The sequence below is a fragment of the Lepisosteus oculatus genome, chromosome 1, assembly GCF_040954835.1.
Source record: "Lepisosteus oculatus isolate fLepOcu1 chromosome 1, fLepOcu1.hap2, whole genome shotgun sequence".
In the NCBI taxonomy this organism is placed as follows: domain Eukaryota; kingdom Metazoa; phylum Chordata; class Actinopteri; order Semionotiformes; family Lepisosteidae; genus Lepisosteus; species Lepisosteus oculatus.
The window spans coordinates 10,956,691-10,982,470 of record NC_090696.1 but is presented as its reverse complement, the minus strand read 5'-3'; the positions used below and the strand labels follow the sequence as shown (position 1 = coordinate 10,982,470).

The window sequence follows — 25,780 nt, the reverse complement described above, 5'->3', positions numbered from 1 at the left end:
TAATTATGCAAGGTACTGTAACTGAAACAGAACAGGGATTTAGAGGGGTCCAGTGAAGTGCAACAAGAAGTTTGAGATACGTTTAGATCTTTGTGGAACAGATAAAGTATGTGTTTATAATTACTGCATGGCAGAGTTCTAGTTCAGGTGCTGTTTAAAAAGTAACATATTCTTGCTTTTTTCAATTTTGATTTGCTCATATTTTAAATTAATCTTCTGTAAATCAATTCTTCACCCTAATTTACATGAAATCCCCACAAACAGGTAAGCGACCCACAGTATGACCAGTGAAAGTGTCTGAAAAGCTTCTGAGGACAGAGGGTGAACTTGTGATTATTTGTACAGATGTGTGATAGAAGAACATTTCAGAATTTTCATGTCCGCTGTATTTCAGCTAGTAGCACTCTGCGAATTGGATTTTAAAACCTATATCACACCAGGGTCTGTATTTATGAGGCCACTTGGCAGCTCATATTACAATGCATTCTCAGATTAAGGATACTGAAGAAGACTCTTTCTACTATGTTATAATAAATACTACCTAAGGAACTGAGTTCTTCTGTTTAATCCAGTCAAAAATTTCCTATGTATATATAGAGAAAAGCCCCAATAAAATGTACATTTCTATACAAAACTTAACATTATTTTTGTAGGGGGCTTCATGTTTAACTTAGTTAAGATGACAGCAAAGAGGTAAAGCACAGCGGATGGGGCAAGGGCAATTGTGTCTTGTCCAAATATTACTGTTCTTACATAGGTCTAGATAAGAGCAACAAAATAGATTCTCAGACTGAAAGAAATGTCATACACTGACTGGCTAAAAGAACTGAACCTTTTAAGTCCGAACAGAGAAAACTAAAAGGGGACCTGATTTGACTCAAATATTCAGAATCCTCAGCTCCGAAGCAGCAAAACACAAACAAGAGCTAAGGAGTGTAATCTACAGTACATGAAAATGTGTTTAAGACAGAAGAGCCAGCATCTCTTTGCACAAAGGTTTGTGGGAGTATGGAACAAGCTACCCAGCCATGTTAATAATAATAATAATAATTGCTTACATTTATATAGCGCTTTTCTGGACACTCCACTCAAAGCGCTTTAGAGGTAACGGGGACTCCCCTCCACCACCACCAATGTGCAGCATCCACCTGGATGATGCGACGGCAGCCATAGTGCGCCAGAACGCTCACCTCACATCAGCTATCAGTGGGGAGGAGAGCAGAGTAATGAAACCAATTCATAGATGGGGATTATTAGGAGGCCATGATTGGTAAGGGCCAATGGGAAATTTGGCCAGGACACCGGGGTTACACCCCTACTCTTTACGAGAAACGCCCTGGGATTTTTAATGACCACAGAGAGTCAGGACCTCGGTTTTACGTCTCATCCGAAGGACGGCGCCTGTTTACAGTATAGTGTCCCCGTCACTATACTGGGGCATTAGGACCCACACAGACCGCAGGGTGAGCGCCCCCTGCTGGCCCCACTAACACCTCTTCCAGCAGCAACCTTAGTTTTTCCAGGAGGTCTCCCATCCAGGTACTGACCAGGCTCACACCTGCTTAGCTTCAGTGGGCTGCCAGTTGTGAATGTTGTTGAAGACGTCTTTCGAGAAACGGCTCGGTAATCCTCAAATCAATTCCAGTATATACTACTAAATGTGCTATAAGTCCTGTCGTTTGCAACCATTCTGTGAGTTCACCAGACAGTTTTTCTTTTCACTTAAGTTTCAAAAACATATTTTTAAGAGAACATATTTCCTATCTTTTAGTTAAGTCCAAACGAAGTTCCACTGTTATTACCTTTTTTCTCTGAAAATACCGTCACATATTACCACTAATAACAGTACAGTACGTGTAAATTATATGAAAGCCAAACTCCGCAATGCATGGCGGAACTTGTAGTTCCTAGGCGGATTTCCCTGCATGTCGAATGATGACGTCAGTGTTGTGTTTGTTGCTCTCGCTGCGACTGAGCGAAGATGGCGGATACGGTGGCAGCTGGGTTGGGAGAGGAAAAGGAGACGGAGAACGGGGACAAAGAAAAGGAGAAGCCGGCAGGGAGCGTCAGAACTAATTCGGAGAAAAGCAACAACGCCTCGGAAACTACAGAAACTCTGGGGTTTTATGGAAGGAATGCTGTCAACCAGGAGAGGCGGAGAAGCCTGTCAGGTGAGTGAGCCCGTACTGTCACTCCACTGTTACACACCTGACAGCTACTCCTGCTGAAAAAGGGCCCGTTTGTTCATTTAGGTGGGAATCTGTTTAACTCAAATTACCTGTGTATGGGTAATGACCAGAATGGCTGCTAGGTGGGTAAACTCTTTGCTGCGATGTTAGCATGCTGTGTAATTTCCAGCGATGGACTGTCTTCGCTCACACAATGCCCTGTGATGAACAGTCCAGTCTGTACTGTAACTACTTCAATGCACCTGTTTAAAGCTCAAAAGCTTACCGGTTTCCTTTCGGTACTCACTGCTTTACTGAGCTCAGACGCTTTTGTATGCGCTCGCGGTTCTTTCTTGCGGTCATTGCAAATAATAAGGCAGTTTCGATATTAGAGGCGCCGTCGCCCGTGTTTTAATTCTGGTTAAGTCTGTGCAAACATCGTCGTTGTGCGCGTTAAATCTTCCATCAGCTTTCAAAATAATAATGCGGTTGACAATTAAACAAAAAATGGGATCGAAAGTGAAGGGGGGACGCGTTTTCTTTGATTCTGCTGTTGACGGGGAAGGGTGAAGGTAGAGATGTGAAGTGTGTGTGTTGCAGGTACGCCTAGTTTAAAAAAAAAAACTTCAGTTTCACTCGGGACGTTGGTGGAGATGGCAGGTCGACGCGATTGTGAGTATGTATTCCTTGTACAGCTGGGCTAGTAACTACACACCACCCACCGGGAGCTACAGGACTGTCTGGGCTTAGGCCTCCTTGAAAATACAGCCCGTGGCAAAATGTGAAATCATTAGGCTCGCATAAAATGATCACCATTCACCTTCACCTCGTTCATTAAATAATTACAAATATTATTCAATTTAATGTTATCAAAACATAAAAAGATACTAAAAAAAACGTTTGCACCAAAATGATATTGCATATGGGACCAGAGCAAGAGTTTATTTTTTAAATGTCTAGAATCCACTGTGTATCTGATTGCTCTCCACCTCTTGTTAATTTGAAGGACACCCCTATATTATAAGGTTTTCCAGTAGAACATACTAAGCTATAGAGGGTGTTTAGCAGGCAAAATAAGAATTTGTACAAATAAAGTTATGCTCAATTCTCTTTTCCAATTTGGAGTCTGGAGATCCAGTTCAAATCTGCATGTTGTAGCTGCTGTGAAGTAGGAAAGGTTACTCTGCAGTTAAAATCCCTTCCTTTGTATGTTAAACTCTTGGGGTGGTACAGTACTGGCATTTTGCACTGCTGCCTCACAGCTCTTGGGTTCACTTCTCGACTGGGCTACCGTCAGGGGTTTTGCATGGGTCCCAGCTTCCGAAGATCTCATGTCTATGTTAATTGCTGTCTGTACAATTACTGTGTGTGAACTCGCATCTAGGGTATGGTTCCATCTTAGGGCCTGTGCTCTGGGGCGATCCCTGGTTTGCTGGGACCATCACTGAGAATAAGCAATTTTCTGATATTGGATGGATGTGAAATACTTTGCCTTTTAATCTTGGCCATTAAACAAGATTACCATTCGGCATGGGAACCATTAGGCGTGTGTTATACATGTCTGTTCCATCCCAAATCTGTATCAACAGGGTGACTTGGGAGTTCATGGGACAACAGAGGCATCATTTGCCTACACTAACCTGTGGATTCTCTAGCTAGCACACAGTGATTACCTTTACAAGAGAAGGCTGTTCAGCTCAACCTGTTCATTTGGTTGTTTGTAGCTAGTTGAGCCTAAGATCTCATTCAGCTGTTTTGTGCAAGAAGCATTGGTTTCTACTTAGACATCATGGCTGGATTGCCATTTCCAGGTGTACCAGATTCACCTGTTTTTGTCCTTGTCCTCTTGTTTTTACTATTACATGCACATTCCCTTTAAATTCAATTTGTTTTGCTGGTTTTTGTTTCGCAGTTAATTCTGAAGAAGGTGAGCAGGTTGAGTTTGTCTTTAAGGAAATGTAACTACAGTACTTGGATGGGGCCCACTCATAGTCTTCTCTGTTCAAAACTAAAAGGCTTCAGCTCTCTCAATCTGTCCATGAAGGACTTTCAGTTGGGACCAGGAATGTGCCTTGTTGCCCCTCTCTAGATTAAGATCACTTTATTAGCCATATACAATTTCTTGCATTAGAAATTTGTTTTTGCATACCCCAGCTTGCTCTCCATGAGGCACACAGACGGGGAGAGAAAAGCTGGGGGTCAGAGCGCAGGGTCAGCCATTCACGCAGCGCCCCTGGACCAGCTACAGTAGGTTAAGGGCCTTGCTCAGGGGCCCAACAGAGTAGGATTCCTCTGCCGGCCGCAGGATTTGAACTGGCAACCTTCCAGCCGCAAGCGCAGATCCTTAGCCATAGTGCCACCACCCTGCCCCCCATTGATTGTAAAGCATCATTTTTGTATTGTTAGAAAGTAAGTTGAATACACTAATATTCTAAATTAGGCCATGCTAGTGTACTACAGACATGAAAAATAGTGTTTATATTGTTACATTTGTTACAGTCTTGCATCTTATATATATATATTGATATAGATTATTAAGAGCAGTACTTCTAACACATTTGGAGTCTATTCCGGCAAGCACTGGGCGCAAGGCAGGATACATCCTGGATGAGACACCAGTCCATCGCAGGGCTTGCATAGACATAGACACAAACATTTACACAATCACACTCTCATTGAAGCCAATACCCTACCAGTATGTCTTTGGACTGTGGGGAAGAAACTGGAACACCCGGTGGAAACCCACATTAACACACGGAGAACATGCAGACTACATGGAGATATCTAGCCACTGCGCCACTGTGCCTTCCAATATAACACTTAACACATGCATTATGTGAATGAATTAGTGCTGTTTCCTGTTCAGAGGTTAGTTAAGCAAGACTTAACATATCTAAATCTACAGTATATGAACTGTTCTCCTGAATCATATGGCCATAGAGGTTATCCCCTGGTTTAGTCCTGATTAGAATTCTATAATCTCACAACTAATGGAAGAAAGACTTATTGTTTAATTATGACGTGGTTCAGATTTTTCGTTCTTTCTATGGGAGTGAGCTACAGTACAATAGCTGTTTCTGATCAGTGATTATCATCCCCATCTTGAGTGAGTGCTGCTGTAATAGCCTATGAATAGTGTCTCCTGTTTATTTAAGTACAATTGGTAAAATACCATGCATGCCTGCATAGTTGTGTAATTATTTAGCCTATGTTTCCAGAACCTGTGATACTTCTTTCTCTTCTTTTCTGTGCAATACTGTTATTATTATTATTTAACACAGAACCTTATCTCATCTTATGTGAGAGATGTGTTTCTCATGTCTTCCTTTATGTCTACCTGAGTGAAATCCATCCATTTCTCTTTCATTATCTAAATGTTTCCTGTTTTTATCGCTGAGACACTTAACATCATGATTGACTGCTTTTTTGCTGAAGTATTTTGAGCAGGCTGAAAACGATTTCTGGATCCAACATCACTTTTCATGACTGCAGTACCTCTTTCATTGCTGCAAAGTGTAAAAATCAATTTTGAACTTTTATTTTAAGAAGGTTAAGAATCGTTTGGGATTTCACATTTAAAGGAGAAATTTATTAACTTTGTTCATCATCATTCAAGATCATCTATCGCAGCAGTCATGAATAATTTCTGCTGTGGACATGAATGTAAAATAGAAGTGTCACAATCATTCTTGAGTAAATCACTTTAAAATGCTTTAGTAATATTTATGTGCTCAGATGAATTATGAGCAGGCAATCGCCGATAAACTGTTTTTCTTTCCATTAATAACTGAATCGTTCATTAATCAAGTACTATAATCTACATAAAAATTAAAAGGGGGCTTCTCCGTGGCCCAAGCAGTGGACTTCGTCCTTTGACATGTAAGTTGAACCCTATAGTCCAGACAGAAATCCATACTGTTGATCCACTAGAATCCTGGTGGTATACAGAAGGCCTTTAGGTAGTTCTTGCTCAAACTGCTCTTAGAGTTCTTTGACAAAGCAAGAGCAGTAATGTGCACACACAAACCATATGATATAGTTCAGGTTTGGGTTATGTCATTAGTTGATACAGTATGGTTGTCCAAACAGTGGTGCTCAGTGGGCTCAGCAATGCCTAGGATGCCTTACATACAGTACTCCTGGGGACTTGCTTTGCTGTCAATGAAAGCCCAGTCAGTGTTGCAGTTGATGCTGACTCAGCTATGGGCTTTATGTGGCTCTAGTGGTGTTCTCAGTTGTGGGAAAATAAAATACAGTCTCCGTGTTACACTCTTTTATGTTTTATAATGGATACTGCTATGAACTTAAGAGTTTTCTTTTCATATACAGTGCATGTTAGCATACCTAAGAAAAGAATTTAAAAGATTTGAAGTGTTTTTCCATGTGCCTTAATAATCCTTTGTTTTATTATGCAATTAAACCTCTTTCTTCCTCTTCTTTTGTGCACAGCTTCAGAATGCTACTCAATGTGTAACCTTGTGTATGAGAGAGAGGAATGGACTTCATGGGTCCTCTGTCGCAACACTAGAAGAAATATTAGACAACTATGGCCACAAAAGAGTAATGCAGTATCAACCTGCACTTATACCTGTTGTTTAGATTAAAACAACTGTATAAAGGCAGGCATTGCTATAGGAATGAGATCTATAGGAAAAAAAATGTTTTCTCTCTTCGGCCTTTAAATTCCTGAAGTGCTCAAACATTAACATTAAAAGTTTCAGATGAAGTGAAAGAGTGGAAAAATACATGACTAAGCTTTGTTCGACCGGTTTTTGTATAGTAGTTTTCTAAGATCAGGAACAAACACTTTTAAAACACAGTGTTGTGTACTATGTTTTTTTGTTTTTGTTTTGCCAGTTGGTAATTATCCAGCATTCCCACAGTATTTGTTTCCTTGTAACTAAAAAAAACTTAAATACTATAAAAACTAGAAAATTATATATATTTGTTTCTTTAAAAATATCTTAAAATCCACAACACTGATATTTCATAACCTTTTTGATGCCATGACTCTGCTGTTTCCCTGAACTGTTGTGGTGCTGGCTATTTGCACCTGTTTTTTATTCTTAGAATTGATCGCGTAGCCTTTTAACTCTAAGGCCTACTGTATATGTAATGCTCATGCTTATAATGAAAGGGTCCTGCATTCTACAGCCTGGATTTTACAGAAAAAGCCTACCTTGTCTAGTATAGACAACAGTAAAAAGGCCAGTGGCCTATGTGGTTCACATGCAGTGGAACATTTTTAGAAGTTTGTGACACACAGCTTTGTGTATTTTTTTACTTGACCACCCTGCTATAGACTTGCTGTGGAGTTTTGCCTTAATAACATGTAGTGTCCAAAATAACATATACTGTACCTGAAACAATACATCTGTAAAATGACAGTGCTTGAGATAAATTCATTTGCAGTATTGCTTACCTACTGTATAGAAGTACCACCTATAAAAAAACAACCTAAAATCTAAGTTTAGTTCTTAAATATTTTAGTACCAGCTGTTGAGTAACAACCAGCAGTTTAGAGAGAGATTCTTATGCACTTTGCCTTTAACTGGACTGGTCAGACAGATGGACAGACATGAGTCAGCATTATGTAGAGACACACTCTCTGTGTGGTGCTCTGGATGTTGTACTGTATGTGGTCACAAATACAAAAAAACTTTTTTTTTGCATTACCATATGACATTTGACAATTTATGACGAGCATGGCTGTTTTTCAGTTTCCTGTTTTCTTAAAAAAAAACACCATGCAAGTTTATTGGTATCTTAAAGACTTAAAGCTTAACTTTCTGTCGATGATATGTAGAAAATATTAGAAATAATGTACAGATTGCAGAAACGCTTTGGAAAGATGCATACTTGCTTGCTTTCAAGCACGGATAAGGGGGGCTCTCCAGATATTGACAGTTTCTAATGAAGATAATGAAAGGCAGTTTTTCAGATTGGCATTTTAATTGCTTTCATCTTTTTAGAGTATTGATTAAATTGCAGTGATGTTTAAATCACTGTTGGGTTAATGGCTAATGATGTTTGATTAAACTTTTCTCAGAAAAATATTTCAGAAAACCTGCTTAAATATATTGGAGTAAGTTCAAGAGTGAGTGGCGTGTTATTTTTCTGAAGTGGTTTAGCTGTGCCATACGAGTTTTATTTGTAAGCAGTTATTCTTGTTAAAATAATCCCTGTTGTAACTTGACCGTGGTTCATCGTTGCGACACCTTACCATTTACCAAGTGCCAAGAAGGTTTTTCACTGTAAGTGCTCAGTGGGTAATACAACACTTGTAATAGCGGTCAGATTTTTCTTTTGTTGCATGTTGGGAGTATATGGTATACTGTCAAGAGATGATGTGAGGAGACTTTTTTTGTAGTTTGCAAAATCTGTTCGACAGAAATAAGTGGAAATGTTTATACTGTATGAAACAGCCAGCATGATGCTTTTAAATGACATTACTGTAGTGAAGATATGCGTTATGGTTAGTAGTGGAATGAAGTGTTGGAAAAACCATTTGAAAACATGAAGAATATCTGTGCTCTTAATGTGTTAGTATTTTTAATTTGCCACGTGAGTTTCAGTATAAATTAGATTTTTTTTCATATAAATTTACATTTCTTAAGAAACAAACATTCTGTTCTCGAGTTGCACATCATTTTTTTCTCTGTCAGCCAGCTTTCCGACACTCTGGAGACTGACTCCTTTGTTTTGACAGGCAGTGGGTTATTTATTTTGAAGAACAAACTTTGTGTAGAGCGATCGTGACAGTATATACTGTATGAAGTTCCCAAAATATTTATTTGGGAACTTAGCTATAGCATTGATTCTCATGATACAATCAGCAAGTCAGAGGTGTAAGTCATTTTACACACAGGGGAAATTTTGCAACAAAAACCTTATTGACCTGTTCTGGGAGTATACTGTACATTGTTAATGCTTTGTGCAGACCGCTAGTGGAACCCAGCTTAATGCAGTAATTGTCTCCTAAACAAAATGCCATTAATAGAGCTGGTTCCACAATGATGTTGGCTGTTATAAGCATGCTTCATGAATAGCTTCATGTTTGCATTGTGGTAACATATTGTCTTTTTTTTAAATGCAGATCTTTCATTGGTGCGGTTTATTAGTGCTGAGCTGACCCGTGGATACTTTCTGGAACACAATGAGGCAAAGTACACAGAGCGGAGAGAAAGAGTTTACACATGTATGCGGATACCCAGGGAACTAGAAAAGGTATGTCATTACTGGTTCTTGGTTTATTAGGTTGCTTTCATGAGCCCAAAAAAAAACACTTTCAAAGGGTATCACTATGTAAAGTCCATATTGAATGTCTGGGGCATAAGCGATTTTACCTGATGATATACTGTAGGTTTTCAATAGGAACAGATTGCATCATTTAAATAACATTTCTGTTTAATTTTAAGTATTGCTGTCATTTTTTTTTAAATGTTAATGTTTAAAGGTTAAAAGGTTACTTAAAAGCAACAACAAAGTCTCCCAATCTGAAACATTCGAGTAAGACCTAGCAGAATTCGTGTGTGAGTTGCAGCAGTTGCATCAGGTGGGTATCAGGGGGCTGCATATAAAATACGTATCAGTTTTGGATGCAATCAAAGCAGCTAATGTATTTAAATCCAGGACGTCTTAGATGTTGCATCTGAACATCACGCTGCAGGCTTTATCGGTCGCGTATGCATGCTGTGAAATCCATTACATCTGAATACAAGTCAGCAGCATTCTGGAAAATGAAAATGTGTTGATGCTCTGAGGGAAGACTTGACAACTGTACATGTCTGGTAACTTATATGTTTTGGGTACTGTGTGGAAATGAGGAGTGGAACTGAGCACAACTGAAGAAACCTCTATTGCATCATACAAATACGGTAGCCCCCAGTTTGCGTTGATGATGAGAAGCCTGGAATTCAATAACCTCATTGTGGCTTTATGGTGCCATGAAGGGCCTGTTGTATTTATCGTAGTTTGTTAGGAAAGATATGCTTCTTAATAAAGCAGGATCCGTCCAAGAAACGTACAGTAACTTTAACATTTGTTTTGCTGGTAGACAAAAGCCCCAGAACAATCCTGCCACAGGCGTCAAGCCAGGCTGTAGTAGGGCAGGCTTTCTTAGTGTGCTTCATCATGGCATACAGATGAAGGAAGTACTTTTCTTCAGCTGCATAGAGATATTACTGCTATATTAAGTGCATATGTTGCAATTATGTCAAATCCATTTAAGTCTGTTTTATGAGACAATTCCTGGTGTCACATGCTTTCATTAAATGTCTTGTCGAATGTCTATGATTGAAGCCTCAGCAAATGTTGTGTCTTTCTTGCCAGCGCTCTTTTGAGCCCGAGTTCCTCAGCGTGTCAGCTGTTGTGTACCAGTAGATTGATAAAAGCATGGCATCCTTGATTTTCCTTATCTTACACAACATTATAGCATTTTTTTATGTTTTTCAATTTCAAATTATACAGCTGTTTTGGGGATTTGTGTTTTATGAAAGAATGTTGTTATTTTGTGCATTGTTCTCAGTTAATTCATGGATGTGGTATGGCTAAAACATCATCCCTTTTTTCATTCATGGTTTCATCCCATTGATGGGAACACCTGGATGAAGATGGCACCTGTTTCCTTACAGGATGTTTAACTTCCATGTCGATAACTTCAATTAATGAGAAACTCAATTGTGTTTCAGATTTCTCTTTTAAGTATTTCTTAGTTTTAGTAAGTTATTGGTTACAACTACAAATCCCCTTATATGTATTATATAAAATACAGATAAAACATGGAATACAACTACATTGGAAATATATGTGTTAGACAGTTTTAATTTTTCAAGTACAACAATTTTGCAGATGTTTTTGGTAGTACTGATGATCTTTATTATTATTGCTCTTATTATTAGCACCTTTAAAAGCAACTTCTTGTGCTTTCTAGTAAATGACAAGAAAGTGTTTTGGTTATTATGATTATTATTTTGGTGTTACGGTGCCATTAAAATTATACTTTGGTTCTGCTGATCATCTAAATACATCAAATACTTAATGGAATAAATTTGCTTCTATCCATCCGCACATACAGTACTGTAATCAGTTTGCTGCTTGCCTGGTGAGGTTCATGATAAGGTTCCTGGAAGCACAGGGCAATAACCTGGTTCAGTTCAGAAGGATGTAACCAGCCTGTCTTCAGATTGTTGGAAGAATCAGGAGCACCTGATTGGATATGAGGAGGACATTGAAATTTAACACAGTCCACCCTAATCCTGCATCAAACCCAGGACCCAAGAGCTGTGAGACAGCATTGTGTATTTTGCTTCTAGTAAGTTCTGTTTCGTTTTTGAGAAATATTCAAGAAAACGTTTTTTCCTTATGTTTTTTAAATAAAAAGAGAACTAGTTCTAGGCAAAATGTACAACATGAGAGAAACAGACCGTAGTAAGACCCTGAGGAGAAAGAAAACACAAGATATTTGTAGGCCTGGATGATAGACTGTAGCAGACTGACTAAGAAAGTCTCACAAGGTTCCAACAGGAGCAGAAGAAATTAGGTTGAAAACTGAAAATAAATGCTGATCCATTGAGCTAAAAGGAAGATGTACCACTTTATTGCTTACTGTCTGTTGACTGATATTCTTTGCTGTGTCTTTACATGGGCTGTAAGCAACATTTTTGCCATGTAAGGATATCACTGTATTTTCTATTTCTACTCTTTAAGAAAAGATTAGGAGAACAAAAATCACTTAATCAGATTTTGGTATGTACTGTTGAAGAAGATCAGTTTTAATCAAATATCATGTATTTGCAGAAGATTCTTAGATACTTCATGCAATAAACTATAAACACCATGAGAGGGAGCCAGTGTCAGCATAATATTCTCTGCATTTCACTATGTTAAACTATGTGCATGAAAAGTCGTCTTTATTTATTCAAGTATTAGTCATTGAATCAATTTTAATCTATGGTGCAGGTAGAATGAATATATTAAATGAAAATGAAATACAGTAAATTCTGAACAATGTTGTAATGTCTTGCAAGTCTAGGCATGAGTCATTTTGTTCAGGTGGGGAGCTGCGTCAGCATGCGTAGGCTGCAAAGGAACAAGTAATAGGTTTATACCATGCTGAAAAAAGAAGAAAGAAAACACAACGTTTCGGCTGTGGAGCCTTCTTGTGTACGGGTGCTTACACCTGAAGAAGGCTCCACAGCCAAAACGTTGTGTTTTCTTTCATGAGTGATTTTGTACATTTAGAATTTCAGTTTATTTTAAGTAAAGGTATTAAATATTTAAGTACAGTACATTTTAGCTAATGCTCAACTTTCCTCTAATCTTTTTTAGCATAATCTGTCTCCCTTCAGGGGTACAGTTTTTTTAATACTTGGTTTTGATTGATGTTGGGAGAATAATATTGTATTAGTGAGCTGACAAGATAAATAATGGATCTCTTTATAGGATCTTGACTGAAGTGTTTTGTTCCTCAAAACTCTACAATTGTACATTAAATTGACATGTTCATTCTGTGGTTCCTGGGCTAATTAAAGGAACAAATATGATGATATGATGGATTGCTGCACAAAGTGTCTTATTGGGACCAGATTTGCTGCATTGGTACATAGAGGTGATTTCTGGGGCAAAAATACAGAAGGTCATAAGGACTGTAGTGTGTACTGATGTGAAGGGCCCTGGTGTGTTTAGTCTTTTTGAAGGCATAATGTTGTATAAGTAGGAGACAGAGATAAACTATAATTATGACCCAACCATCATTTTTATGTTATAACCCATGAAATGTATGAGCCCTTTATAACAGTCCTACAGTCTGTACAGTATATAGCGTGCTAAAGACAGGAATCACTAGAAATCTTTTAGCCTGAGAAATGATCAATTTATTTTCTGAAATCTGAGAAAAATGGCAGTTAATCCTCTAATCTGCTTTACTACAAAAGAACTGATAATGTAACCTAAGCCTAAAGGCATATGTTAGTGCTATTCTTCTGTGATGCATGTTATTTTGCCTGCATCCTTCGTGGGTGAGTAACTATAGTCTGTGAACAGAGGGAAGCCAAATGGCCCCTTCAGCTTAACACTTGATTTGACCCTGAAGGCAGTGTGAGGTTAGAAGATATTCATTTTGCCCCTGTATGAGAAAAAGCTCAACAGACAGGGGAGTAAACTGAAAAAGGTTGATGATGATATTTAAAAGAGGAGCCAAACAGAAATGATGTCAAAAACTGATTTCTTATATTAATTTGTTGCAATATTTGTTATTTTAATCTTGTCTTTTTGGATATTTCCATTAAAGGAATTGATTTTTAATTTTTACCACCAGTTCACCATGATAAGGACAAGGCAGCTAAAGCTTGCAGAGTTAAATAAAATATATACATACAATAACAAATAAGTTAAGACTAAGAACAGCAAGTTCGTAAACATAATTAATGGAGAAGGCACTTTGTCTTTAGATTGAAATAATCCGATAATTATCAAATCAATCAATCAGTCAATCTATCTGTGCTGTACATTTTTAAGTTTGTCACTAAGCAACACATTTGTGGATGTGGGTGAGTCACGTTGTGGTGCAGTGTTTAGCATTGCTGCATCGCAAAGGGGCCTTGGGTTGAGTTCCTGGGTGCTGTCTGTGTGGATTTTGTAAGTTCTCCCTGGGTTTGTGTGGGTTTCCTCACTCAGTCCAAAGACACGCTGGCAGGTTAATTGGCTTGTGGGAAATTGATCCTGGTGTGAGCATGTGTGTTTGTGATGACCGGTGTGCCGTCAAGGGTACATCCTGCCTTGCGCCCATTGCTTGCTGGGATGGGCTTCAGCTCTCCCATAACCTTGTACTGGATAGAGTGGTTAGAAAATGGATGGATGGACTTTAAATTCTGTTCTTTATTTTTCGAAGGGTGCACTGATTCAGCTATTATTACTCTACTGTATGTGCCGGATGCTTCCTGTGATTAGCTAAATTATTTTATCACATGATTTCAGCATTTTTAGTTTCTGTATTTAATTTAACAGTAGTACTACAAATGCAATATGTATACAGTATGTATTACTGTAATACAGTATGTATTACTATGTCAGTAGTAACTGCAATGTCATTTGTCTTCATTAATAGTTTTGAAAGACACTTTGAGATATACTGTAAGAGATTCATTTCATAGTTTGCTATGTGAAATAAATTGAGTTATATATTGCATAGTAACTTACAGAAGCAAATATCACTCAGTTACTATAGACTCTGTTAATTTATTTTTGTAATTTAGTTTTTGTTATTTGTCAACAGTATGACAGTTTGTTGTGTTTTTGACAAGTACATTTGATGTTTTTTTGTACGTGTTTTCGAATACTGGTAGTGTGTTGTATGTTGCACTGCTCACAACTTTAAAGTGTTTTGAATTTAATTGAATTTGATTTGAAAAGTATTATTATAAAGTTAAGGACAATGTCTGAGTGAGTTTATGGGTGTTTGTTTTTTTTCTGCAGCATTAAGGATAAGATTTAGATTTTGTCTAAAATGTTAAAAAACATTTAAAAGGTCTTCCCCTAGAATTGTCGCACTGGGACTTTCTGTACCAACTTGTTTTCAACAGCTTTTGTGTTGGTTAAAGAGTGGCCTCATACCATAGCATTTTTAAATAAGAAGAAATCACATGTAAAACGTTTAGTGCAATAATTTTGTTTGATGTCTTTTCACTCTCCATTTATGTTGTACATAACGAAACATGAGAAGGTGATCAACTCCCAGTTCCTACCTGTCTCTGGCTCTAAGGTATTATTCCAGGTCTTTAGACCACTACATCCTACAGCAGGTCTAACCTTAACTATATATATATATGCCTTAACTAGACGGTACATTTCTGTGTGGTTGTTTGCTTCCTGCAGTACTAGTCAGACAGGATTGCTCGCTTGAAAACAGCTTTTCTTCCCTTGACTGAAGTCTCGTGCCGCGGTTGAAATGATACAAACGTCTTGCCGCATATATCATCCGAAGGGTCACGTTACAGGTTGTTTTCTTTCCTTTATGTTCCAGTTGATGTTTTTCGGGTTCTTTCTGTGCCTGGATGCCTTTTTATACATCTTTACTCTCCTTCCCATGCGAGTCATCCTGGCCCTCATCAGGCTCACCACCCTGCCCTGCTGTGGACTCAAGTAAGTAAACAGGAACTCTGCAGAGGCAGTGTTCTTAAAACTGATTCAGCTTAGCATAAAATAGTCTTTGTGTGTTAAGTGACATTGTGTAAATATAGTAGTTTTAAGCCATCTGTCAAATCAAAAGCTTGAAAGGTTTTTTTTAAATTAAATTTAGGATTATAGATTCCTATAAACAATATTGTAAAACATATCATTTTAATCAAATGTTCACTCTAGCAACTTTTTTCAGGTAAAGCCTGTTCCTCTTTCTTCTGTTTAACTCCTAGTTGATCGGAAGTATAAAACAAACTCCATGCCCTCTCTGGTCATTATTTATTGGGATACGTGGGAGTTTCCATACACATGTTGGACTGCAGCTCCCATGTTACACCATTAATTAAAAGCATGTTGTTTTTGAGTTTGCAGATGCGTTTTTTTCTTACTCGTGCAAAGAGATGCTGAACAAGAATGGTCTGCCATACGTGAACCGACTAGGGATTCTGTTTGAGTGAGAGGCTGGCCTTTTTTGAGCAGAACACAGCAGTGTCTGTTTATTTCATGTCTCTATGGCAAATATGTCTTTACATTTCTAAAACTGTTCCTGCTTAAGTGTGGGAGAAATAAGATTTAAGGATTTTGTCAGAGAGATCCTAATGCTGCCCAAAACACATGTTAAGATTCATGCATAGTAAAGTATAGAAATAGATTTTGACTTTTCCCTCTTGCTTTCTCTGTCTTTAGGGCAAATACATGCCCATTCTGCAAAAAGAGTCAAAGCAGCAGGTATGCACAGATGGGTTTTCTGCCCTGATGCCTGCCACTGCTTCATGTTAACATTAAGAGTTGCCCTTCTTTGTACCATTGTTTTTGTTCATGCAGTGTGGCTTTGCCTTACGTTCATGCTTTAGGCTGAAGCCAGTGAGTTGCACCACAACATGTTTCAGATGCTTATCTGGTTGAGTGCTGCCCTTCAGTATCTGTGTATTAATGCAAAGCATTTACCATGCAAATATTGTGCAAAAAAGATATTTTTCCAATTCTTTATGCAGGATGGTTATGCAGGTAAGACATACCATATGGAGAATAAAAAACGTAGAAACAATCCCAATCACTAATGCACCTTTGAAGGAGACATTTAACCTTGTGTGCCACCTTCCTCTTAGATGACTGGTAACACGCAGGTGAAAGACTGGGTTGGATAGTAGAAAGTATAATTACATTTATGTAATGCTTGTCACCCCAGAGGATTCCACATACTGTAGGTCCCACTTCATTTATTCACTGCTCGCTCTGTGTGTCAGCATCCCCACTACACACCAGATTAAATGGAAAAGTGAGAATGTCTCCACTAGTTGAACTCAGGATAAGATTTAGTTTGGCCAAATTGTGTGAGGTACTGTATAAATATGATTTAGCAGGACACTGGAATAACACCCACCCTCTTCTGAACAGTACCAGTAAGGAATCTTTAATGACTGGGTAGTTGGGACCTTGTTTCAAAGTCTCAGCACAAAGATGGCACCTCCTATAGCACAGTGACCCCAGTCATCACACCTGGGCATTGATCTTGGAAGGTCTGTGCCATCTACATACTCGTCCACCCACACCACATTCAGCAGCAACTGGTTTGCCTTGAAAGGTCTCGTATCCCCTTACTGACCAGTCCTAACCTTGCCTGGGATGGGACATCAACAAGGTAAACCAGGTTGTTGGTGCAAGTGGCGTGGGTGGATATGCGTTCTGACGTATTTTAAATCTGTTCATTTGTCAGGGTTAAACATGAAATCCATCCATCTGGAATATTGTAGGACTACTATAGAATCTGGTCGCCACATTTTCTTTTTTTACATGAAGCCAAAATGTGTTTAGAAAAATAGAATGTGAACAGCATATTTGAAGATATTTCTTTTTTGCACTGCCTTTAGTGCCACAACAAGCCTAGTTTTTAGTTTTTGAGTAACATTATGATCATATAGATATTTGCTTTTAAGCACAAAAAGTAATAATAGTGGCTGTGCCACGCCTCGCCCGATTTGTATGCTGCATGTTGTGAGGGAAGGTGGGGAGACTGTTGCCTTTTTTCTACTTACTGTAGGAAAGCACTCTCTCACTTAGCCAGAGCACATTTCTTTTGATCATTCAGTATCTACAAAGTCCTAAAACCTGCAAAGGTATAATAAATACTTTGCATTTCTGTCTGGCTCTTTGGCTAAGGATTCGCGCCTGTGGCTGGAAGGTTGCCGGTTCGCATCCGGCGGCCAGCAGAGAAATCCTACTCTGTTGGGCCCCTGAGCAAAGCCCTTAACCCCAACTGCTCCAGGGGTGCCTTATAAATGGCTGACCCTGCCCTCTGACCCCAAGCTTCTCTCCCTGTCTGTGTGTCTCATGGAGAGCAAGTTGGGGTATGCGAAAAGACAAATTCCTAATATAAGAAATTGTATATGGCCAATAAAGTGATCTCTCTCTCTCTCTCTTATGCTGCTGTATTAATAAATTGTTAGAAGCCATCATTTACACCTTTCAATAACGATTTATAGTGTTTGTTTAGCTTGTACAGTTGATAAAGGAAAAATTGCTGTCTCCCATTATCAAAGCATCCCATTCATTACAAGCATTCCTAATGTTTTCATAGTGATGGCTATTAATGTCTGTTCTTCCTACAGTCATACACTTATCATGTTATCCATCAGTATAACCCACATGTCCTCACTAGATTTTGACACATTAACAAGAAATAATTGGACATGGAAACTTTCTGTAATGTACGATCCCACTCCTCCTTGTCTGCCATGACAGGTTTTTACTAAACTCTTGATATCAAACCATGTTATACTCATCAATATTGTTGAAAAACATAACTATCAGAGTTCATACAGGCTTTTAATTCAAAATATGTATAGGTGTAATACTATAAAGAGAAGTGGTGGAAAAAGATCAGTCTACTTGTTCTATAATACTTTGAAGGCCATCCTAAACTAAACCGTTATACAGTATTATTCAAAATGTACTTGTTGCAACATAAACATTTTTTTGAAGGATATAATATTCATGAACAGTTAGGAGGGGGAGATCACAGTGTTTGCTAGCTATTATTTAGCTTTAATTACATATTTGTATGATTTAGTATCTCAGATACAAGTCTTTTTCATCCTCGGAAATTTGATGAAGATGAATTGGCATTGTGGAATGTTCTAATTTCCTTTTTTTGTTCCCACTCTATTACTATAAAGAATAGTAGTGAATTGATCATTAGAAGTCTTTCTTTTTGGTTTTGAAACTGAGACTGACTCAATTTTGTGAATTATTTTGAGATAACTATGCATTGATGCTGCTGATGTGATGAAGGATCCTGCTGTAACAGATGGCATTGGATCGACAGCCTTAAGATATTTCTGTACAGTTTATGCCTGATTACAAAACAGCTAATTTTTTTTTTTAAAGCAAAGCTACTGAAATCCATACACATACTGTACATACAGTACCTACAGGGTCTTTTAGATTTGTTGTAAAGGAAAGTGTCTTGTCGATGTACTTTATAAATTTATAAAATGGTAACTACAGTGGTGTGAATAAATGTGACTCTGTTCTGTGTCTTTTATGAAATTCAGTTGCATATTTTGGACAAATCTTATAATTACAGTTTAACATTAGATTTTTATCAAGCAAGACACATTCAGTCTGTAATTCTGTTTTATGCTGTATTTTGTTCCAGTATCAACAGAGATTTGAATAAATCTGGAGGGCATCTCTAGATGTCAGAATCTTAGTCAGTTATTTCAGCCAGAAAAAGTAATTTCTGTAATATAGTATGCATACCTGCAAATAAGTATGCATCAAAAAAACATTCTATGCATTTGTGGAACTATCTAAATCAAAAGGATTCGAGAAGCAGGAAGAACCATTGAGAACAAAGAAAAATATGCCTTCATTGTATTTTACACTTATATCCAGTTATTACAGAGTTCATATAAAGCATTTAAAATATTTAGTGAAAGATGAAATCTCTACTTCATTACAGATGTAAATCAGGGGTCCAAACTTTATTCACATTTTGCTTAGTAAACCAAAAATCTCAGAATGAACATCTGTCCAGAAGTTCCCAAAGTACTAACACAAACCCCTTTTCCCCAATATCTCATTTAGTCTCTTCTATTGGACAAAGAGCAAGAGACTATAGTCTGTGAAATCACAGGCCCATGGTTAATAGGTTATTTAAAAAACAAATATTATCTGTAAATCCTGACAAATAAATAATAAAGGTATTTTATCCAGATAGATGTACTGTATATGGACAATAAATGCTGCTGACCTATAAGGTTGTTTCACCAAGACATTTTCATTGATGTGTTTCATTCCAACATCATGAGATATTTACAACTCCTGAAAAGGGTGACTCATAGTGGTTTTGCTCAGTGATTCTTAAAATCTATAATAAGATGCAGTTCTAAACACAGCAAAATTATTTATTTAGTCAGATATTTTCAGGGTATGGAACAAAGACGGTAGTGTTTTTTAGGAGTACATTTGTTAATGTCGTGTTTGAAATTAAACATTGATGACAATAATTGTAATAGTCATACCTATGGCTTTCCTATACTACTCTTAGCTGCTCAAAACATTTGTTTTGAGATCTTTTTCAGACTAAAAATGTTTTGATTGAGCTGCTTTTGAGCATTGTACATAATTGTGTATATATATATTTCTTTTTAATCTCTGAAATTGATCTCAGTCCCTTCTTAGAATATATTCTATGCACTATCATCAGTTTCAGGTCTTAATTTAGGGTTCTCTTTGTTCAGCTTTTAACTTTGTTTCCCAGTGTGTTTTCCAGTGTAAAGGTATTACTGACTTGCATTAATCTAAAGTAACAGGATAGGAATTACTCTTTATACTACTTTGCGTACGTACTCTGCATTCTTAAATATTTTCCCATGAGATTATGCACATCCCAACTGATACAATTATAGTTGGCAGGTTTCTTTTATGTTACTAAGTATTACCAAATTCCTTCTTTTTTGCCTTAGGTGTAAAAAGCTTGAATTCAGCCAAAGATTGCTGTAATTGGAAAAAATGGAAGAAAATAGCTTTTTTTAATCCATGTGCTTTTGATCTCCTATAGCTGGAGGCTAATCTAATGAAATTCCTTTAAAATGCAAACTGAAATCAGAGAAGTAATTTTGATGTTTTAAAAGGATAACATTGTGATTGATGGCATACAGTATGTGATTTAATTCAGGTTTGTATTCTTTCTTGGCAGATTGTGAAGTGACATTATTTTCAAATGAAAACTGAATCATGAATCCTCTGAATCCAAACTGATAGTTGTTGAATAGGGGGTGTGAAAAAAGCATTCAGCATCATAAATGCAAGCATTTCATGTACTGCTTACTTCGTAGTACAATAAAATAAGTGCTATAATTAAGAGCATTTGTGTAAAAATCATCTGTGTTCTTTAATATACATGCTCCCATGCTTTTTTGCACTGCCTTTAGTGCCACAGCAAGCCTAGTTTTTAGTTTTCGAGTAACATTATGATCATATAGATATTTGCTTTTAAGCACAAAAAGTAATAATAGTGGCTGTGCCACACCTCGCCCTATTTGTATGCTGCATGTTGTGAGGGAAGGTGGGGAGGGTCGTACTGTTGCCTTTTTTCTACTTAGGAACCCCTCTCTCACTTAGCCAGAGCACATTTCTTTTGATCATTCAGTATCTACAAAGTCCTGAAACCTGCGAGGTTGCTCCCAAACAAAATTTTAAAAATAGGCTAACCTATATGCATTATTATTGGAAGCAACCCATTGTGGATATTACATGTGTAATGTGGTGTGCTGTGTTACATGTCCCTTTCTGAATGACAAATGCTTCTAGGTGTCTGAAGTTTCTGAAATATATGTGACCTTTAGGCCGTACTCAGAAAAACTGCTTGTTTCAGTGATGATCTCTGCCTTGTTAACATGAGCACACACTGCCTGAAGCGGTCACATTCAACTGGTACTGTACTGCAGCTGAAAGGGCGAGAATGGAGATACTGTAGGGATTCAGTGGGGAAACATAGCGTAAACAATAATGGTTGCCACAAGATGGCACACTTCCTGTACTGAACATGTTCCTAGATTTTCTCAAAGGGTCTGGCATATTTATAGAGCCGTAACAGTGGAATCTGTACTGTTAGGGGAATTCACAATTAGATTTTAGACACTGAATTAAACATTTTAATTGGCACATACTCCAGCGTAAGCAAGCTTCTAACATCCTGGTTTCACAGCTGTAACTGTGAAAAGGATTTAGCAAAACTCCAGCCCCTCAGTGTGTCTCTGGCTTTCTGCTCCTGTTACCAAGCATTGTAGCCAATGATATTTAGCTGCTGATTGTTATAACTTGACTTTGTGCATTGATTTATTGAATTGATTGTTGTAAAATGAAGGAAGCTAATTCTTCAGGATAGTGACCTGGATAGTTTCCAACGAAAGATCTGTGTGCCTCTTGTAACCAAAAAAAATTGGTCTCAGAAACATGGTTTGTAGACGGTCCTGCATTTTTCAATCAAGATTGTGGCTTTTCTGCATTTTTAACCTTGGTATTAAAGGATGATAATGCGGATGATAATGAGACGAAGAGACTCACAAGATGCTGGTGAATCATAGTGCATGTAAGACCTTTTCTTACAGCAGCCCTAGATCTGCCATGATTTCAGGAGTCAGCTCTTACTCCTATTGGTTGCTCCTACTTCTGTGAGCCTGCAGCTGTCTTGATCATACATTATTAGCATGAGGCCTGTATAAGACTTAAACTTGTCCTTATTTATAGCTCTTCTGATTTTTGCTATTGCTTCTGCAGGGCTTCTACAACTGTTTTGAATTTTCTGAATTAACAGCTTTATATGAAGGGATTGAAAGAGCAGCTGAGTTTTACACAGGTTTATTCAAACAACCGTTTTTAAGAAGAACAATGAAGCGGCTTTAAATTGCTGAATATGATCACTGTACTTAAAAAAAAAAGTGTAAAATTATAGAATTCCTTATAAGGTTGAAAGTGATAATGTAGCCCAGCTTCATTTTATTTACAATGTATTAGAGTTTGGTTCTGTATGATCTACAAATGATGTTGTTCCATAAGTAGTATAAGTGTTAATTGCTATGGCTCTCCTTCTGCTCTTTTCCGGTAAGAGTATCATTTATTGTTGCAGGGCTGAAACAAGTATATACCAAGTTTGTAAATCTGGGTGAGATTGAGTTTTCTTTGTAAAGTGATTTCTTGATAATAATAAATAAGCATGGATAGAAGTATGATGATACAAGTGTGAAAGCATTTGTTTTTTTTTTAAACCCGCAAAGTCTACTTCTTCTTCTAATGTCCCAGAAGTCCCCCTTACTCACCTTTGTATTACTGTGCCATTTTTGCATTATATATAATGTTTTGGTAAAGAACGGGGTACGTAAATTTAGGTCAGTGGCTTATTTCCATTGTATTTATTTAACCAGTACTTTAAACTGCTTTTCTGTCTGATATATTCTGAAGTCACTAACTTTTGAAGAAAACTAAAAGGCTGAGGTGAAAAATTGGTCAGTTCATCAACAGATAATTCTACAGTATATGCAGATGGTTTATTTATGAAACTGAAATTCGTAAAGTTAGAATTTAAAGGTCATGAAAAGCACACTCACATCTTTTAGGCATTTCATCATAACCTTAAATATGGAAATCTCAGTTCTTCTGAATTTAAACTTTGTTTTCTTCAGTGTACTTTGCAGATCTACATGTACAAATTCTCCTGCTGATGCTTAAAAGCACGAAATGTACAACCTATTTCAAAATATACTTATACTGCTTATTTGCATGTAGCATGCAGTGTTAAGCTTATTAGTGCTTGCATTGCCTCATTTAAAAGTGGCTTTCCAAATGGACTTCCTGTTAACCGCCCTGAACTAGAGTACAGTTCTACCTTTGGTGATGGTGGTGACATTAATAAAAAACAATCTTTCCAAATTCCCTGACATTTCCAATTCATTTTTTAATTGCTTTGGTTTTTCTTGTGCAGATCGTTAGCTTGTCAGCCATTTTACGTTAGTGTGCATAATGATGCATCCAGGGGTCTCTCGCTGATATCCGCAAGCAGAATCTTTCCATTCAAGTACTGTACAGCACAGATTATCCACAAGAACAACTTATCACCAGTGAAAGTGCCATCACCCCTCAAAATCCTTTGACACATTATACCATACTAAGATCAAACAATGCTATTCTCCTTAGCAATGAGGATGTAAAATGGGATTTAATTAAATTGACTTGAGGGACATCTCTTAAATAATTAATCAAAAAAAGGAGGTTCCCAGTGTTTTACAATAGAGTACATGTCATGAAAATATTCTACAGACATCTGACTAACATTGTGAAGAAGGGCTTCTGTTCCACCCTTAGTAGCACGATAATTTTTTTTTATGTTTATTTTCAGTGGCAATCGCCTATTGCAGCCTGCCCAGGTTTGTGATGTCCTGAAGGGCTTTATAATGGTTATCTGTTACTTCATGATGCACTACGTTGACTACTCTATGATGTACCACTTAATCAGAGGGCAGTCTGTCATCAAGCTCTACATCATCTACAACATGCTGGAGGTATGACACATGCCTCCTCTCAGCCTTCTTTATGTGATGAGCAATGTTAATGATCGGTGCTTTAATGTGCTCCAGTCATGCATTAAGCCTTTACCATTGTCACTGATGGTTGAGCTTGCAGGTAAACACACATTTTTCAACATCAAAAAGGTAATGACAACATTTAACTTATAGTAGTAGTATTTCTTCTCTTAAAAAATAGTCACTAGAACTTCTTGATTTATGTTTACATTTACAGTAGGTGTATATTTTCAGATTTTACATGTTGTCATGGGAAGCTCAGAATTGTGTTACAAGATATAAGAAAAACGGGTTATCAACCTCTACAATTATGATGGCACCAAAAAAACTCGTGACATTCCAGTTTAGTCTGGTGTCCATCATCAAGAAGCTAAAGGCTGATGCAAAGGTTGCTAAACCATGGGGAAGATGACATAAGAAAATCATACCTAAAGAGGCAGTGGGTGAGAGAAATTATTTGAGAGGATAAGTCGCCAAAAGTAGCAACTGGTAGTCTTTAAAATGTCATTTGAATACAATATCTCCTAGATGACCATATAATTTGAATCTGGTATCTGTGGCAGAGTTCAATGGCAAATAATACCAAAGACATTAATTATCCAAACAGCAAAAAATTGAATCCCAAGTCAAAAGGGACCACATGACATGGTTGGATAAAACACTAATTGAATTTCTGGACAGTTTCACCAGGAGTATGATTAGCACAGAAAGGTCACGTCTATCTTGAAAGATAATATCATCCCTTCTGTTATGGACATAAATGGGTCTTTTCTGCTATATGATTGGTTTGCATCCTTTTGTCCTGGTGTTCGGGTTAGAACTAAGCGAATGAGAACTGTAGTGCACTCTCCAATATTATAGGGAAAGGCTACAAAACGATAATCATCAGCTTGGGCATCAAATGTAGTATATTCCAATGCTACAGATTTCAGTTTAAGGTGGTTTAGGGCCCTTTCAGTAGTAACATGTCTGTTTTCTCCATGTCAGGTGGCAGATCGATTGTTCTCATCTTTCGGGCAGGATATTTTGGATGCCCTGTACTGGACTGCAACAGAACCCAAGGAAAAAAAGCGTGCACATATAGGAGTGATTCCACATTTTTTCATGGCAGTACTTTATGTGTGTATCCTTCTAAAATTTGAAAATGTATTTCTTGTAATTAAATGTGCACTAGTATATCTGTTTGTATTTTTTTGTTTTATGCCTTAAAAACTATACCGTAGTCTGGATGTAAAATATGGCATTGTTGGAATATCTGTAAATAAGTTTATATTACTGTTACTAAAACTTAAATATACTGTTAGCCCGAGCTAGATTTATTTCATTCTGCCTTGCTTCTGCTGTCATGCTTTCAAATTCCAAGTGTACATTGTTGCTTTCCTTAGTTATGTCTTTACAGTTCTACATGCTATTCTTATCATGGTCCAAGCAACAACGTTGAATGTAGCCTTTAATTCACATAACAAATCGTTGCTAACCATCATGATGTCAAACAATGTAAGTATTCAAGATAAAAATCCTTCCTTTCCCATTCAGACATTTCAGTTAGCTTCAATAAAAATTGCTTAGGTCTTAAAAACTGTAAAATAACTAATTTAAAGGATTAAATGTTTATAATTTGTTTGGCAAGATATGTTGAGTATAGTGATATGGGCCCAGCTGTAGCGGTGGTGAGAGTGGTGAGAGTGATGCAGATGTAGCGTAAAGGTGTCGATCCCTGTTACTCTCCTGCTGCACTGTCTGATGATCTCAGTGGGGTTTATAGTTGTTGATAGACTCAACAAATTATTGGTCTGTTGTTGATATGTCTAATTGTTGATAGACTTAATCATGGCTCAGGGTCTCTTCTGC

The 25,780-nt window shown here is 37.4% G+C and overlaps 1 protein-coding gene across 4 annotated transcripts in view; it reads left to right on the top strand.

Moving 5' to 3' along the window:
* Window positions 1-1,957: 1,957 nt before the first annotated feature.
* tapt1a (transmembrane anterior posterior transformation 1a) overlaps window positions 1,958-25,780 on the top strand; it is a 45,438-nt gene continuing 21,615 nt past the window's right edge. For 2 of the 4 annotated variants that reach the window (XM_015343998.2, XM_015343996.2), the window contains exons 1-7: window positions 1,958-2,171; window positions 9,265-9,395; window positions 15,190-15,308; window positions 16,032-16,073; window positions 23,746-23,908; window positions 24,917-25,052; window positions 25,329-25,426. In XM_015343998.2, the coding sequence (XP_015199484.1) occupies window positions 1,982-2,171; window positions 9,265-9,395; window positions 15,190-15,308; window positions 16,032-16,073; window positions 23,746-23,908; window positions 24,917-25,052; window positions 25,329-25,426 (879 nt within the window). In that variant the 5' untranslated portion in view covers window positions 1,958-1,981. The remainder of the gene's footprint in view (window positions 2,172-9,264; window positions 9,396-15,189; window positions 15,309-16,031; window positions 16,074-23,745; window positions 23,909-24,916; window positions 25,053-25,328; window positions 25,427-25,780) is intronic. The other 2 variants (XM_015343999.2, XM_006629169.3) reach the window with 1 other exon arrangement.